General features: G+C 40.2%; 1 protein-coding gene and 1 non-coding gene across 2 annotated transcripts; both read left to right on the top strand.

Annotated features, from left to right (window-relative positions):
• Nucleotides 1-803: 803 nt before the first annotated feature.
• On the top strand, nt 804-9,993 carry LOC122541243 (signal-regulatory protein beta-1-like). The gene is made up of 4 exons (XM_043677859.1): nt 804-1,140; nt 4,167-4,505; nt 9,459-9,581; nt 9,927-9,993. The coding sequence occupies exons 1-4, from the start codon at nt 804-806 to the stop codon at nt 9,962-9,964; spliced, it is 837 nt and encodes a 278-aa protein (XP_043533794.1). The 3' UTR covers nt 9,965-9,993.
• A 5,510-nt stretch (nt 9,994-15,503) lies between these two features.
• trnat-ugu lies at nt 15,504-15,576 on the top strand. Its single transcript has one exon. It is a non-coding gene; the product is annotated as a tRNA-Thr (tRNA).
• Nucleotides 15,577-16,871: the final 1,295 nt, after the last annotated feature.

Genomic DNA, 16,871 nt, shown 5'->3' with positions numbered 1-16,871 from the left:
GTAAAGACACGATGGGCTGAAAAGTGTTTTTTTTTAAACATGCCTGTTATTTCTGGAATATTCCCGACTTTAATTTCAAACTCCTTTTGGAGGGAGGCCAGAGGGGCTTTACAAGAATGATCCTTGGGATGGAGGGTTTACCATATGAGGAGTATTGGTGATTCTGTACTGATGGATGGGGGTGGCTATTATTGAAACTAATACTGATATGCCTGGAGAGAATAGAAGTGGAAGCGATGTTGTCACTAGTGAGAGAGACTAGAATCCAGGGCACAACTTTCTAGTGAAGGGATGGCCCTTTAGAATGGCGACAAGGAGGAATTTCTTCAGCCAGAAAGAATCTATTGAACTTAGAAGGGCTTTGGTGGCCAAGTCATTGAGTGTCTTCAAGATAGAGATAGGTAGGTTCTTTATTAGTAAGGGAATCAAGTGTTACAAGGAGAAGGTAGGAGAATAGGGTTGAGAAACATATCAGGAATGATGGAATGATGGAGTTGCTTAGGGATGGGCTGAATGGCCTGAATCTGATCTTCGACCTCACGGTCTTAACATGTGATGAAATATCATGTTTATTTAAAGATTAAGCAACTAATTTTGAAAGCGTGGCATTTCCTTGACAGATATTAGAGCGGGAGATTTATTTGCTTATTTAAGCTGTTACTGTCTGTTAAAACGAACAAAGCAATTTGGGGAGCTCACATTATGATGTTGGTGTTTCAATGTGGAACTTGAGGAGTGGATGTTTGAACATACTTTACCACACAGAGAGACTTCACTTTAACAGTGTTTGCTCTTTTACAGCAATGAGTACTGGGAACATCAAAGTTCTTCAAAGCCCGGCATTTATGAATGTAACCGAGGGGAGCACAGCCGCTATGCACTGTATGTACAAAGGATCCAATGAACCGAGTGTCTTCAGGTGGTTCAGGGACAGGAAAGGAGGAACCGAACTTTGCAACAGCACAGCACAATACAGAGGCCGGGTCATTGGGCCAGACAGGGAGAAAATCGAGGGAATGACGGGCGCCTGGATTCAACTAACAAAGGTGACAATGAACGATCAGGCGACTTATTATTGTAAAGTGGAATTTGTCTCAAACAGTGAATATTATGGACAAGGAACAACACTCATTGTGAAAGGTGAGCATGCTGCACGCTGTAAGTTTGAAAGGTGAATAGTGGGGTTCTTGTGGGGCAGTAGTATGGTCCCTACCTCCCGGCGAAGATGACAGGGCTCAAGTTAATAGCCTCTCTGAATGAGTTGGCATCAAAATAAAGATGAATTGGTCATCATAAAAGAATGGCCTCTTATGTCTATATGTTGAATTATATGCAGCATATAACAAAAAACTAAGAACAAGGGTCGCCATGACAGTTCAAATTGTTTCAAATCGTTGTTGGGTGCTTAGAATTTGCCACCCCAGTTTGTTGATTGTAGCAGACCCTCAACCCCTATAAAAAGATTGTAGATGTGGTGGAATCAGTACAGCTCCAGAGCAGGTCCTGGAAACTGGGATTGGAATAGGAGGTTTGTTCATGGTGAAGACACAATGGGCTGAATGGCCTTTTCTGTGTGTAACATTTCCAGAGTTCAATCAAAATCTGTAACGTAATCTGTAAGTAGTGTTAGGTAAGGGGTAAATATAGGGCTATGGGTGGGTTGCGCTTCAGCGGGTCGGTGTGGACTTGTTGGGGCGAAGGGCCTGTTTCCACACTGTAACATAATCTGTAAAAAAAACTGTAAAAAACAGGAATAACATTTCAATGTGACCATATGCTTCCTCTATGTCTTCCCCACACCCAATTTTATCAATGTGGAAATGTTTGCAGAAACTACATTTCATCTTATGCCCCAGATCCTTTGATTAGTGCCTCCATACCTCCAATCTACATGGATTGTAGAGAAAAGCAATTAAGCAACTTGTTCTGAGATGTCATTACCTACTTCTGGAACAGGTAGGAAATGAACCCAAGCCTCCTGGCTTAAAAGTAGGGACACTATCACTGCACCACAAGACCTCTATGCATGCTAGCTCTCTCATTCTCAATTGGATCTCATCCACAGCCGTTCCCTCATGTAGAATTGAGACTATTCACAAATGAAGTGAGAAAATTGTCTTAATTGAAGCCTTGAATGGTCAGCCCCTTCTGATATTCTGATGCCTAAAGATGCTCTCTAGTACCATCCTGTGACTTTTGACAGTGTAAAATCTCAAAGAATTCAAAATCTTTCAAAGTAACTGCCTCTGATTCTTCCAAAGTCGACTTGCAATCTGCTCAGGATCTCCTAATCCTAAACTCAGGTTAACAGTGCTTTCAAATTAACCTTTTTAAAGACTACATTTAAAAAAAGAATTGGGAGGTGGCCAGCTCTGACAAGGTCAACGTTGTGTGTTAATTGAAGTAGGAAATCAAGCTTCATATGGAATGTTCAAACCTTAAGAGAAACAGCAATGTGGTCGGTTGGTCTGGGGCTGCTATAATCTGTAAACTTCAGCAGAAGAATATCATTTTCAATTGATTCACGCCACTACATGATGTTCGTAAATAACGAACTGCAGTGCTTCATTGTGCTAGCATCAAGCAAACAGTAAGCAGGGAAGACCGTTGCGGTGTTTTCCAGGCAAAAGTGGAGTGGGTTACGCTTAAACCTCGTGAGGAAGATGTGTCTTCTGGCAATAATATATACAGGAGGATAGTGGATGGAATCTGTTTTACAGCCAAACTCAATGTCCCCTGTTAAAACAGAAAGGCAACGAATTAAGTCAAGCTGTGGAACTGTGCCAGATCTGATATCGCCTGTTTTAAGCAGTGACAGAAAGTTAACATATCACCTAGTTTACATACTGTTAAAGGTCCGGAGGAAACACTATAATCGCTTTACAAAAGCCAAAATAACCAATATAAAGAAAATCAACAAATGAATGAAAGTTGCTGCAACACACTTAAAGCAGTCGCTTACCCAGAGACTGAGAAAAAAAAACTCAGATCAATTCTATCTTTGAGTCTCACCATCTACTTTTTCTCTGTTGAATGCATGCTGCAATTGACATTATCATGAAGCGATCAATATAGTGCATTTCCTCTCAATTTGTAGAGTTTTTTTTAACATGCCTGTTATTTCCAGAATATACCCGATTTTAATTTCAAATTCCCTTTGGATGGGGTCCAGAGGACGTTTACCAGAACGGTCCTTAGGATGAAGGGTTTGTCATATGAGGAGCAGTCCAGGTGACTCTGTACTGACAGAGTTAAGAAGGACGATGAGATGTGGATAGGAATCTGATTGAAGCCAATAGAATACTGATAGGCCTGAATAGAGTAGACGTGGAGACAATTTTGAAGAGTGCTTTTCTACTCGTCCGTTACTTCCGGAATGTGGATGTAAGCTACATATTCTCGACTTTAATTTTAAATTCGCTTTGGATGGGGTCCAGAGGATGTTTACAAGAATGATCCCTGGAATGTAGGGTTTGTCAAATGGTATGCCGTTGAGCTCTCTGGGTTTGGAGTCCATGGAGTTCAGAAGGATGAATGGGGGTGCTGATTGAAACTTACACAATGCTGATAGATTGAATTGAGGTGGAGAAGTTGTTTTCACGAGTCGTAGAGACCAGGACTCTAGGGCACAGACTCGCTGTGAAGGGATGGTCCTGTTGAATTGAAGTGAGGAGGAATTTCTTCAGCTGCAGGATAGTGAATCTGGAACTCAGAAGACTTTCGTGGCCAATTCATTGAGCACCGTGAAGACAGAGATAGGTAAGTTCTATATCAGTAAGGGGATCAATGGTTATGGGTAGAAGGGAGGAGAATGGGGTTGAGAAACACATCAGCCATCTTAAAATGGTGGAGTAGCTTCGAGATGGGCAGAATAGCCCAAATCTGCTTCTAAATCTCATGTGATAATGTGTTTTGTATATTTTCGAGCTAACAAATTTATTTAAATATTAAATAGCTAATTTTGAAAACATGGCATATCCTTGACAGATATTAGAGCAGGAGATCTATTTGCTTATTTAAGCTGTTACTGTCTTAAAACAAACAAATGAATTTGGGGAGCTCACATCGTGACGTTGGTGTTTCAATGCGGAACTTGAGGAGTGGAAGTTTGAACATGTCTAACCACACAGAGAGATTTCACTTTAACAGTGTTTATTCTTTTACAGCAATGAGCGCTGCGAACACCAAAGTTCTTCAAAGCCCGGCATCTATGAATATAACCGAGGGGAACACAGCCGCTATGCACTGTTTTTATGAAGGGTCTAATGGGCCAAGTGTCTTCAGGTGGTTCAGGGACAGTAAAGGAGGAACCGAGCTTTGCAACCGCTCAGCACAATACAGAGGCCGGGTCATTGGGCCAGACAGGCAGAAAATCGATGGAAAGATGGGCGCCTGGATTCAACTAACAAAGGTGACATTGAGCGACCAGGCGACCTATTACTGTAAAGTGGAATTTGTCTCAAACAGTGAATATTATGGAGAAGGAACAACACTTATTGTGACAGGTGAGCATGCTGCACACAGTAAGTTTGAAATCTGAAGAGTGGGGTTCTTGTGGGGCAGTGGTATCGCCCTTATCTCTGGACCAGGGAGACAGGGCTCAAGTTAATAGCCTCTCGGAATGAGCTGATATCAAAATATCTTCAAGATTAATTGGTCATCATGAAAGAATGGTCTGTCAAGTCTATGTGTTAAATTCTATGCAGGACATAAGCACCTCTGGGCAACAAAAACAAAACCTAAGAAATAGAGTCTCCGTGAAAACTCAGCATGTTTCAAATCGTTGTTGGGTGCTTGAAATTCGCCGCCTCAGTTTTTTGATTGTAGCAGACCCTCAACCCCTTTAAAAGATTGTGGATGTGGTGTAATCTGTTACAGCTCCACAGCAGATCCTGGAAGTGGGATTGGAATAGGCGACTTGTTCATGGTGAAGACACGACGGGCTGAATGGTCTTTTCCGTGTGTAACATTTCCAGAACAAGAATAACATTTTGAGTTGACCATATGCGTCCTCTGTGTCTTCCCCACATTCAATTTTATCAATGTAGAAATGTTTACAGAAACTACACTTCATCTTATTCCCAAGATCCTTTGATTAGTACCTCCACGTCTACTGATTGTAGGGAAAAGCGATTAAGCAACCTGTTCAGAGATGTCATTACATACTTCTGGAACAGATGGGACATGAACCCTGCCCCCCCAGCTCAAATGTAGGGACACCACCACTGCACTACAAGACCCTTATCCATTCTCGCTCTCTCATTCTCAATGGGACCTCATCCATACCCAGCCCTCATGTAGAATTGAGAATGTTCACATAAAATGAAGTGAGAAAATTATCTTCATTGCAGCCTTGAATGATCAACCTCTTCTGATATTCTGACATCTATTGATACTCTCTAGTACCATCCTGTTACTTTTGACAGTGTAAAATTCCCAAGAATTCAAAATCTTTCAATGTGATGTTTTTCGATTCATTCAAATATCTACTTCCATTCTGCTCCGGTTAAACTCAGGTAAACAGTGGATCCAAATTAGCCTTTTTAAAGTTTACATTTTAAATACAAATTGAGGGGTGGGCAGCTCTGACAAGGTCAAGGCTGTGTGTTAATGTAAGTAAAAAATCAAGATACATATGGAATGTTCAAGTCTTTAAAAATTGGTAATGACATACCTTTCTCATGGATCGTGGATGTCACTTCCAAGGTCAGTATTTGTGTCCCATCACTAATTATGGTGGAAAAGATGTCGCTGCTGTCCATTTTAAAGATGATGTGGAGATGCCAGTGTTGGACTGGGGTGGAAAAAGTTAAAAATCACACAACACCAGGTTCTCGTCCAACAGGTTTATTTGGAAGAACTAGCTTTCAGAGTGCTGTTCCTCCGTCAGGGAGTCAGCTTGTGCTTTCAAAATAAACCTGTTGAACTACAACCTATCATTTTGTGATTTTTGACATTTTAAGGACAAGTTGGTCATCATGAAAGAATGGCCTTTCAAAGCTATGTATTGATTCCTAAGCAACATCTAAGCGCCATTGGGGAAAAAAATAAGTGGTACAGGGAGACCCACAGTGCTGTTAGGGAGGGAGCGCTAGCATTTTCACTCAGAGACAGTAAAGACGTGGTGATATATTTCCAAATCATGATGGCTTGTGGCTTGGAGGGGAACTTGCTGATGGTTGTGTTCCCATGTATCTGGTGCCCTTATCATTCCAATTAATAGAAGTCACAGGAAAATAAAAATGCAGGACGTTTCATTGTTAGGTCCCATCAGAGTTCAGAGACAGAGAGTTTCTCACCTGTATCGACTTGATCCTATCATTCTAACATATTAACCACATTACCTTCCTGCAGTGTATTTAAACTGATCAATTCTTATTGATTCCAGCATCATGCCACCCATTTTGTTTTTGAATACGTGATGCTCTGCACTAATCAAGGCCTCCTGATATCTGCCCTAATCTTTTCCTGCACCTCACTAAATGTGTTAATCCAAATGTGATATTCTCTGTCTACTGAATCCTCTTCAGATCTGGTGCAGCGCTGAGGCCCATTCCATTATATTCCCTTGAGAAAGGACAATAGAGTAAAGGACAGTTACATCACTCATTTTGTTTCCAGCAGTTTAGATTAAATTTACTTTGAAAACATACTAATTTGGAGTGCATGGTATTTTTCATATATATAGCCAATATAGAGACGACCCTAGAGTCATAGTGTCATAGAGATATACAGTACGGAAACAGACCCTTCAGGCCAGCTCACCTGTGCATGGCAGATGTCGTAAATCTAATTCCATTTTGCAGCACTTGACCCATACCCCTCTAAACCCTTGCTAGTCATATAGTGAGCCAGATATGTTTTAATTGTTGTAACTTTACCAGTCTCTACCACGTCCTCTGGCAGCTCATTCCATATATGCACCACCCTCTGCATGAAAAAGTTGCCACTTAGGTCCCTGTTAAATTTTTTCACTCTCACCTTTAACCTATGTCCTCTAGTTTTGGAATCTCCCACCCCAGGGAAAAAAAAATAACCCTGTCTATTTACTCTTTCCATGCCCTTCATGATTTTGTAGACCTCTATAAGGTCACCCTTTAGCTTCCGATGCTCCAGAGAAAACAGCCCCAGCCTATTCAGCCTCTCCCTGTATCTCAATCCTCCAACCAGGCCACATCCTTGTAAATCTTTTCTGAACCTTTCAAGTTTCATAACATCTTTCCAAAATGAGCGAGAATTGCACACAATACTCCAAATGTGGCCTAACCAATTTCCTGTACAGCCGCAACATGACCTCCCTACTCATGTACCCAATGCTCTGACCAATAAAGAAAGGCATACCAAATGCCTTCTTCACTAACCTATCTTCCTGTGACTACTTTGAAGGAGCTATGAACCTGCATTCCAAGGCCTCTTTATTCAACGATACTCCCCAGGATGTTACCATTAAATGTATAAGTCCTGCTCTGGCTTGTCTTCCCAAAATGTAGCACCTCACATTTATCTAAACTAAACTCCATCTGCCACTCCTCAGCCCGTTGGTCCATCTGATCAAGATTCAGTTGTAATCTTAGGCAACCTTCTTTGCTGTCCACTGCACCTCTAATTTTGGTATCATCTGCAAACGTACTAACTATACTTCCTATATTTACATCCGAATCATTTATATAAATGATGAAAAGCAGTAGTCCAGTACCGATCTTTGTGGCACACTACTAGTCACAGGCCTCCAGTCTGAAAGTCAAACCTCCACCACCACCCTCTATCTTCCACCCTCTAGCCAGTTCTGTATCCAAATGGCTAGTTTGTCTTGTACTCCATCAGATCTAACCTTGCTAACCTGTCTTCCATGAGGAACCTCATCGAATGCCTTACTGAAGTCCATGTAGATCACATCCACCACTCGGCCCTCATGAATCCTCTGTTATTTCTTCAAAAAACACGATTTCCCACATACAAAGCCATGTTAATTATCCCAAATCACTACTTGCTGTTCCAAATACATGTAATTCCGGTCCCTCAAGATTCCCTCCAACAACTTGCCCACCATCAATGTCAGGCTCACTGGTCTATTGTTCCCTGGCTTTTCCTTACCATTTTTCTTAAATAGTGGCACCACATTAGCCAACATCTAGTCTTCTGGCAGCTTACCTGTGACTATCAATGATACAAACATCTCAGCAAGGCACCCTAACTTTTGGCAGAGTTCTAGGGTACACCTGATCGGGTCCAGGGGGTTTATCCACCTTTATGTGTTTTAAGACATCCAGAACCTCCTCCTCAGTAATCTGGACAATTTTCAAGATGTCACCATCTTTCCCCACATTCTATATTTCCATGCCCTTCTAAATACTGATGCAAAATACTCATTTAGTATCTTCCCCATCTCCTGCAGTTCCACACAAAGGCTGCTTTGCTGATCTTTGAGGGGCCCTATTATCTCCCTCGTTACCCTTTTGGCCTTAATGTATTTACAAAATCTCTTTGAATTCTCCTTAACCCTATTTTCCAAAGCTATCTCATGTCCCCTGTTTGCTCTCCTGATTTCCTTCTTCTGTGTACTCCTACTTCCTTTGATTAGATTACAATGTGGAAACAGGCCCTTCAGCCCAACAAGTCCACACCGAAGCAGATCAGAGGCTAGGAATTTTGTATTAACTAACTCACCTCCCGTTTTGCCAAAATGTGTCTATCATCTCCAATGAATGAAACAGGAACATAATGCAATACTTTCAACTTGCCAGGATGGGTGCAGACCCAATAACATTCAATAAGCTGGGTGCCATCCAAACAAAACATCTCACTTGATCAGCACCATATCCACTGCCAATAATTTATCCCCCCATACAGTTGCACAATGACTGCATTTTATATCATCTACTGGATACATTAAAGCTCCTTACCCTGCTTCTTTTAAACCTGGGACTTTTACCACTGAGAAGGACAAGGCGTTGGATGCATGGGTACATCACTACTTACAAATTCTCCTCCAACCCACTTACATTTCCCATGGAATTGTATTCCTCCTCTTTTGCTAGATCAACATCTTGAACCTTGCTGCCCAGCAGTATCATGGATGCCTATGCTGCAATGTCTGTAGCGGTTCAAAACAGCAGCTCTCCACCACCTTTTCCAGGGCAATAAGCGATGGACCACAAATGTTAGCCAAGCCAGCATCCTCTTAATCCATGTTGTTGAGCAGGAGACTGGTTTGTTTTACACCAATATTATTTCTTAATAGATGCAACAGCAAGTGAAATGGGTTACAATTGAGAAGCATTGTTGCATCAGTCATTAATTTCTAGGTAGACATGACAAGTTTCCAATGTCACATTTTAGTGAGATGCATTTTTAACTCAAACTTTGGAGGGCAAAAGGATTCAATAATTGTCATAGCTGTGGTGATAGTGGAAGTGAGGAGAAGAGGGACAATGACAATAACCTTGGCTTCCTTCCAGCAGCGAGGAACCAAACACAACCATCGAATTCTCTGGGCCCACTGCATATCGCCATAAGGGTGATTGTGCTGGCACTGTTTTCCTTCACAGTCACTGTCATCTTCCTACAACATAAAGCTTCAGGTAGGTGTTGTTTATATAATCTCAAATCCTTCACTGTGTGACTGAGAACAATTGCTTTGTTATAAAACCTTACTCTAACTCAGCATTTACACTAGAATCACAGAATTCCTACAGTGGGGAAACAGGACATTTGGCCCAACAGGTTCACACTGACCCTCTGAAAAGTGACCAACCCACACCCATTCCCCTACCCTATTACTCTACATTTACCCCTGACTAATGCACCTAACCGATACACCCCTGAACACTATGGGCAGTTTAGCATGGCCAGTTCATTTCACCCATATTGTACAATCCCAAGTTTAAAGTATGATTTTTATGCAGATATCTTTTTTTTCTTTTCAGGACCATCATTGTTGATGCTGCGAAATAATAAGGAGTAAAATATTTTTATTTCTTGAAAAAAACTGAGATAAATAATTCATGGTTTCTTCATATTGAATATCAAATATATGGCAGTGGTACTAGATATGAAATTGAAATAAAGTTATAAATTGTCTGTGCGATTTGCTCACAGCAGTTAAAGAAAAAATTTATTGCTTGCATGACAGAAACTGAGTAGCTGGTTACTGAGTCCTTTTCTGCATTTATTTATTGTTTAAAATGAATATTGATAGGAAACATGAACCTTTAAAAAAGGTTTAGACAGGAAATATGCATACAAAATAAATAACTTTCGTGTGAGATGTTAATGACTGACAAATATTTATTCATTTTTGTGGCAGCGCATGACTTTCTTATAGAATGGATAAAAATGAGATTGAGTTTGTACAGAAACCGCAGCAGACAAATGCATTGCTATTCTATCAAGTGTACTATAAGCATGTTCACTAACTGGCTGTGAATAATGCTGTGGACCATTTACTAACTTAGAGTCATACAGTGAAGAAAAAAGACGTAAGACCCACCAAGTCTATGCTGACCAGCAAACATCATACTACATCAAACATCCATTTAACTGCACTTGGTACATAGCCCACTATGATCTGGCATTTTAATTACTAATCCAGATGCTTCTTAAATGTTTTGATTGTAACCGCCTCCGTCACTTTCACAGGTAGCACATTCCATATTTCAACCAACTTTGTGTGATTTTTTTTTTCTGTCAGATCATCTCTGAACCATTTGGCTTCACCCTAAACTTACACCCTCCAGTCTTACATGCATCTGTGATAGGGAAGTGATTATCACAATCTACTCTGTCTATGCCTCTCATCATTTTGTACCTCAATCAGGAACACCCCCCCTCCCCCAACACTCAGCCTCCTCCACTCCAAGGAAGACAAACCCAGCCGACCTTATAACTGAAACCTTTCATCCCAGCAACATCCTGGTGAACCTCCTCTGCACTCTATTGCAATCACGTCCTTCTGATAGTGCAGCGAACAGAACTTCTGAAAGTACTCCATCAATGTTAGATAAAGTTGTTACAAGACTTATTCGCACCTATATACTACATCTTGACTAATGAAGACAAATGTCCTGTATGCTTTCTTTCACACCATATTTACCTGTGTTGGCATTTTCAGGGATCTTGTACATCAAGCTTGATTTGTTCCTGGGTTATCTGAAGGGACCTATTATTCATTGTACATGTCCTTCCCTTCTAAGGCCGTCCAGAATGCATCACATTGCACATATCAGGATTAAACATCAATTCCATTTTATAGTGTTGTCAAAGTATAAAGTGCCACCATAGCCTATTTGGCATTACATGAATAATTCAGGAATAAAAAAAAAATCAGCATATATAAGTACGAATAGTATTTTACCATCAATGATCTTGCCATGTTTCCAAGGATAATACTGAAAGGAGAAATGGTACTGAATAAATATTACATTTTAAATTTGGGTTTGCACGACATTGAATTTAAATGCATTAAAAAGTTACAAACTAGAAAAATGTTGTAATTAACTGTTTGGCTGTACTATTATAGGTAGCACATTGTAGATTAATTACTTAACTTTCACTCCAACGAACTTCATTCACAATGTTGGCATGAACTTTGGAGAAAATTACAATAAGTTGAACGGAAATTTCCCCTGCTCAAAATAAACCTTAATATATACATTCCAATATATACCAAATTTAGTTTGATTCATACTTTAAACTTAAACAATTATTCATTTATTTAACATCAACCAATGAATGAATTAGCTAGGAGGATGTATTGTGCAGTGAACACCAGTGAATGAAAAAGTACACCCCATTGTTCGGGTGGATAACAATGTTGCATTTTTAAATGGAATTATAGCCTTGAACTTTTTAGGCACCGACTTTATAAAACTTTCAGTGGCATAATTAATCCTCTATTGCTTCTGGCAACTGTTGGTCAGTGGCTGTTTTCAAATGCATCTGAAACATTTCATACAGATAATACCATTAAAATAAATATATATTTAGATGGCAACAAATTGCTGCAAATGTGAAGAGATTGAGTGGGAATGCCAAATAAAGCATAAGGGTTTAAACTGGAAGTTTTCCTTGTTCTCGTGCCTGGAACAATTTCATTCCCTGATGTCATCTAATGCCTGGAAATCTGATGGAAAGGGTGAAAAAACCCAGGTAACCTCATCCTGTTTCAGCTGGTGGTATCACTACTCCAATGGCTTCCAATAGAACCATAGACACAAACAGAATATCTTTCTTCCTCTAAATAACCTGTTCAGAAATGTTATGATAAATCTCTAAAGCAGTTGGGACGTGAGCCCAAGTCACCTGGCTCAGAGATAAGGACAAAACTACACCACCATAAATTCTCTAAACAAGTTGGGAATATCCAGGAGAAATATGGAAGTCACTGACCTTGTGGTATTATGGCCAGATTATAATGCAAAGATCCAAGAAATGTAGCAATGGATATGATGCATCTGGGCTTTCAGAATACCTTTGATAAAGTCTCACAAGGGTTAAAACTTAATGTACATAGGATCGAGGATAATATATTTATATGGATTGAGGATTGGTTCACAGGCAGAAAACAGGAGGAAAGGTGTAATAGTCACATTTGATGTAGTCACTCAATGTAACATTCCCAAAATTTGAGATGATATAAAACTTCATGGCTATGTGAGTTGTAAGAAAGACCTAAAGATGTTTCAAGCTGATTTAAAGAGGGGGAGGGTAAGTGATTGGGGGATGGAATATAATTGTGGGTAATTGTGAGATTAGCCACATTGTTAGGATGACGAAGATGCAAAGTATTTCTCAAATGGTGAAAGATTGGAAAGCATTGGTGTCCAAAGGGACCCGGGTGCCCTTGTTCATAAGTCTCTGTAAGGTGAACAACTTACTAGCTTTTTTCACATGAGGATTTGAGTATAGGAGCAAAGATGCCTTGTGTCAAACACTGGTCTGCCTGCAAATGGGGTAATGTGTACAGTCCCCATCCTCCCCACCCCACCTCCTCAACCTATGGAAATACACACTTGCCATACAGGGAGCACAGTGGAGATTCACCAGACTAATTCCTAGAATGGTGGAACTATCCTATGAGGAGTGAATTGGAAGACTGGGCCTGTATTCTCAAGTTAGAAGAATGAAAACTCATAGAACATTGCACAATTCTAAAACAGATAGTCCGAATAAATACAGAAAAGGCATTTCCTCTGGCTGTGAAGTCTAGAAACATGGGGCACAATCTCAGAATAGAAGATAAGCCATTTAGAGGTAATAACTAGGATTTTCCTCACTCAGAGGGTGGTGAATCTTAGTTATTTTCTATCCTAGAGTGTTATAGAACCTCAGTCATTCTGTATATCTAAGAGAGTGATTGATGGCTTTTTAATTATTAATGGAATCAATAGATATAGAGATAATGTTTGAGGCAGGCCCATCAGCCTTGCAGACTTAAAGGGCTAAATGATCTTTTCCTACTCCTATGTTCTACACAAAGATGGCAGTATACGTACTTACTACAGACATATGACAAATCACAAACAAATTGAACCTGGATGTTTCCTTTCTCATTCTACAATCCCCACCATAGAATTAGCTGCACACTTCCCTTCTTGTTTCTGCGATGAAACTGTGGAGTGATAGTTTGCTCTCTGATGGCCAATTCTGTGACAAATACTTACCACATGAAACAGATACTGCTGCAGAAATTGCACCATACCTTTAGTGATCTCCGGAGATGCAAATGTCATTTTCGCATCTATTTCATTCAGCGGATGTGGCTCGGCCAGGACTTGTTGCCCACCCCTAACTGCCAATGAGAAGCTGATGGTAAATTTCCTCCTTCAACTCTTGTGATCTCCTAGGCGCACCTACACCCATAATGCTGTGAGAGAAGGAGTTCCGGAATTTTGAGAGCATCACAGTAAAGGAATGGTGATATATTTCCAGGTCAGGATGGTGTAGGATTGGACGAGAACTTGAGGGTGGTGCCTTTTCTACAATAAACATTGTGGGCTCTTGTGATCATGGAAATCTGTAATAAGTCTACAGAGGCCAGTACCCCATCACCAAGGCACCCATTATTTACGTGTGTATTGTACACTGACTGTCGCTCCGATTCAGTCCCTGATTGGCCCAGGTTAACAACCCCATCAAGGATGTCATAGCCAATAAGATTCACTTAGTTGCAATCACTACAGCGTCTCATCAATTGCGAGTTGCCTTTTTTTTACTTGTAAGGTTATAACTTTCAATTGGAACCATTCTGCCAAATATAGTTTGGTGCACTTTTGATATTTTAAGCATTGAAGGCAATATTCGCCCGTCTTCATACCATGTTGCGAAACATATTTGTTATCAGCACTGAATCTTGTATGACAGCTTTATTGCATTGCGGTGGATTGTACCATAATTAACACGAATTTAGACATAGTGCGTCTGCTGAAAGACAAGGTCCCCTGCCCGTGAGGCACATACCGTAAGTGCTGAACTCAATGAGTTACATGCAATGCAGCATATCTGACATGACTTGCAGTAACCTGCAGATGAGAGCCACTGATAACAAAACAATAAAGACATTCAGAAAATAAACTCAACTATCAATATTAACAGTTTTGTAAAGGAAATAAAAACAGACAGAATCATGGATCTTTAGAGCATGTCAATTTATTTCTGCTGAGAGAGAGAAATACTCTCCGGAAATTGTTTCTATAATTATTTCCCTAATGCTGCTGTCGCAGTCTATCTGCAGCTCAATGTCGTGTGCGGCTGTTACATGCGTCACTAGGGCCCTACTCCATTTATAAGTCCAATGAACGACTGGCGATGAGAAATTCAATTTCAAGAAGGCGCCTCCTGCTGGATGTTTCTTCTCTGTTAAAAATGCCCTAACGAACCTGCAATCATATACCGGGAGAAGAAGATAGGATTCAAACGTCCGCGCCCAGCTCATGAGGATTACCACTGTGCCACATATCTGCATTGGCTGGTGTTACCAGACCACTGATTAAACCCACTGATTCATTCGTAGAATTACAGAATCCCCTACAGTGTGGAAACAGGCCATTTGGCCCAACAAGTCCACACCGACTCTCCAAAGAGTAACCCATCCTATCTAACTACTCTACATTTACCCCTAACTAACGTATCTAACCTACACACCCCTGAACACCATTGGCAATTTAGCATGGACAATTCACTTAACCTGCACGTCTTTGGACTGTGGGAGGAAACCCGGGCAGAGACGGGGGGGGGGGGGGGAATGTGCAAAATCCGCACAGACATTCGCCCGCAGCCGGAATCAAGCCCGGATACCTGGCGCTGTCTGCTCAGGTATTCCATGATTGAGTCTTAAATACCGAACCTCAGCGAAATGGTGGTCTTGCAGCCCTTGTAATTGCCACGACATGACTTCATTTTATGTCCGAGAGAACATGATCATTAATTATTTATTGGTCAATTTAAAAAATAACAGGGTCTGTCTCAGTTCAGATGAAAAGTGAACCAATTACGTGCTCGCCTTAGGCTTCATAGCTCAGTGGGTAGAGCACTGGTCTTGTAAACCAGCGGTCGTGAGTTCGAGTCACACTGAAGCCTACCTATATCTATTTGAACATAGTAGTCTTAAGTTTGCACTTCGAATTCCGAAAGAACGTCGTTGATGTTTATCCCTCTGCCAGAGCGAATTTTGCTCCCAGTTTATCGCATAACACGATGAGGCCACTCAATCTCCCAACAGCATTAAGTCATTACTGTAAATGACTGATCCAGATCCTATCTTCATTGACATGCAGTGCTAGGGATCTGTATGTCGTTTCTTAACCCAGGATAGAAAATCTGTTTTGATTTCTGTCTAAAATTCAATATTATCTTTTTATGTATGATATGACCGTCCCCTGTGCCATTTCTGTAAGAGAAACCTTTTGAAAGATCAAACAATTTTTTTAAAAACATAGACCACTGTACCGTACTCTAGACATTGTTATACGAGAAAAAAATGCCTTCCCTTTAATTTCTAGTGTACAAAACACCAAAACACAAATATTAACACTCCATTTGTCTCCTTTAATCTGTTTGCAATTGACCCATTACAGCTTAATGCTTTGGGTGTATAAGGTCGTTAAATGTGTTTGGAATTCTATAGTCTCTATTATTCTCCATTTGGTCATACTCTAATCTATCCATTTTTAAAAATCTAAGATGGATACTCATATACTTGACTGCATTAAGTCATTTACCACAATTTTGACAACTAATCCATCCAGCCTTTTTATTTTATCTCTCGTTTACATGATTTACTGTGCCTCATATCTTTGACTTTTTGTTAAATTGGATATATTTTACTATACTACCTGTTCATTAAAATTTACAGTTTATTGATAGGGATTCAATGGCAACCATATGTGATGCTATAGTTATTTCATTCTATTTTTGAATATTACTATCCCTACTCTCTGTATGCAACAGCCAAAGTAAATGTCGAATGATGTTTATATATTTCCATTCTGTTATCTTTATTTTATGAAATAGTCTTTTACATAGGCCATTGTGGAATGGCTAATTGAAATCCACACCAATTACATGCAAGGAAAGTTCAGATCTACCGTTTTAGTTACCTACACCAACAAATCAATAAGGTTTCTTTGGCCTGATGGATTTTATCTTTCATATCCCTACATTTGTCCTTTTTTGACGGCTCAATTTTTAAAGGCTGTTTTAAACTATCCCAACTTTAAGTACATTTAAGTCGTCATTTGGACAAGCATATGGACGTACATGGAATAGTGTAGGTTAGATGGGCTTCAGATTGGCATGACAGGTCAGCGCAACATTGAGGGTTGAAGGGCCTGTACTGCGCTGTAATGTTCTATGTTCGATGTTCTATAAGACAC

This window comes from Chiloscyllium plagiosum, chromosome 37, assembly GCF_004010195.1.
Source record: "Chiloscyllium plagiosum isolate BGI_BamShark_2017 chromosome 37, ASM401019v2, whole genome shotgun sequence".
In the NCBI taxonomy this organism is placed as follows: domain Eukaryota; kingdom Metazoa; phylum Chordata; class Chondrichthyes; order Orectolobiformes; family Hemiscylliidae; genus Chiloscyllium; species Chiloscyllium plagiosum.
Note: the sequence above shows the minus strand (reverse complement) of the source record. Positions and strands in the feature narration are given on the sequence as shown.

Bases quoted from the DNA above. Each gene is read 5' to 3' on its own strand.
- LOC122541243 (XM_043677859.1), top strand. From the start codon at position 804: ATGAGTACTGGGAACATCAAAGTTCTTCAAAGCCCGGCATTTATGAAT. The intron at 4,506-9,458 runs GTGAGCATGCTG...GCTTCCTTCCAG, and splicing joins AACAACACTTATTGTGACAG to CAGCGAGGAACCAAACACAA. The intron at 9,582-9,926 runs GTAGGTGTTGTT...TTTTCTTTTCAG, and splicing joins CCTACAACATAAAGCTTCAG to GACCATCATTGTTGATGCTG.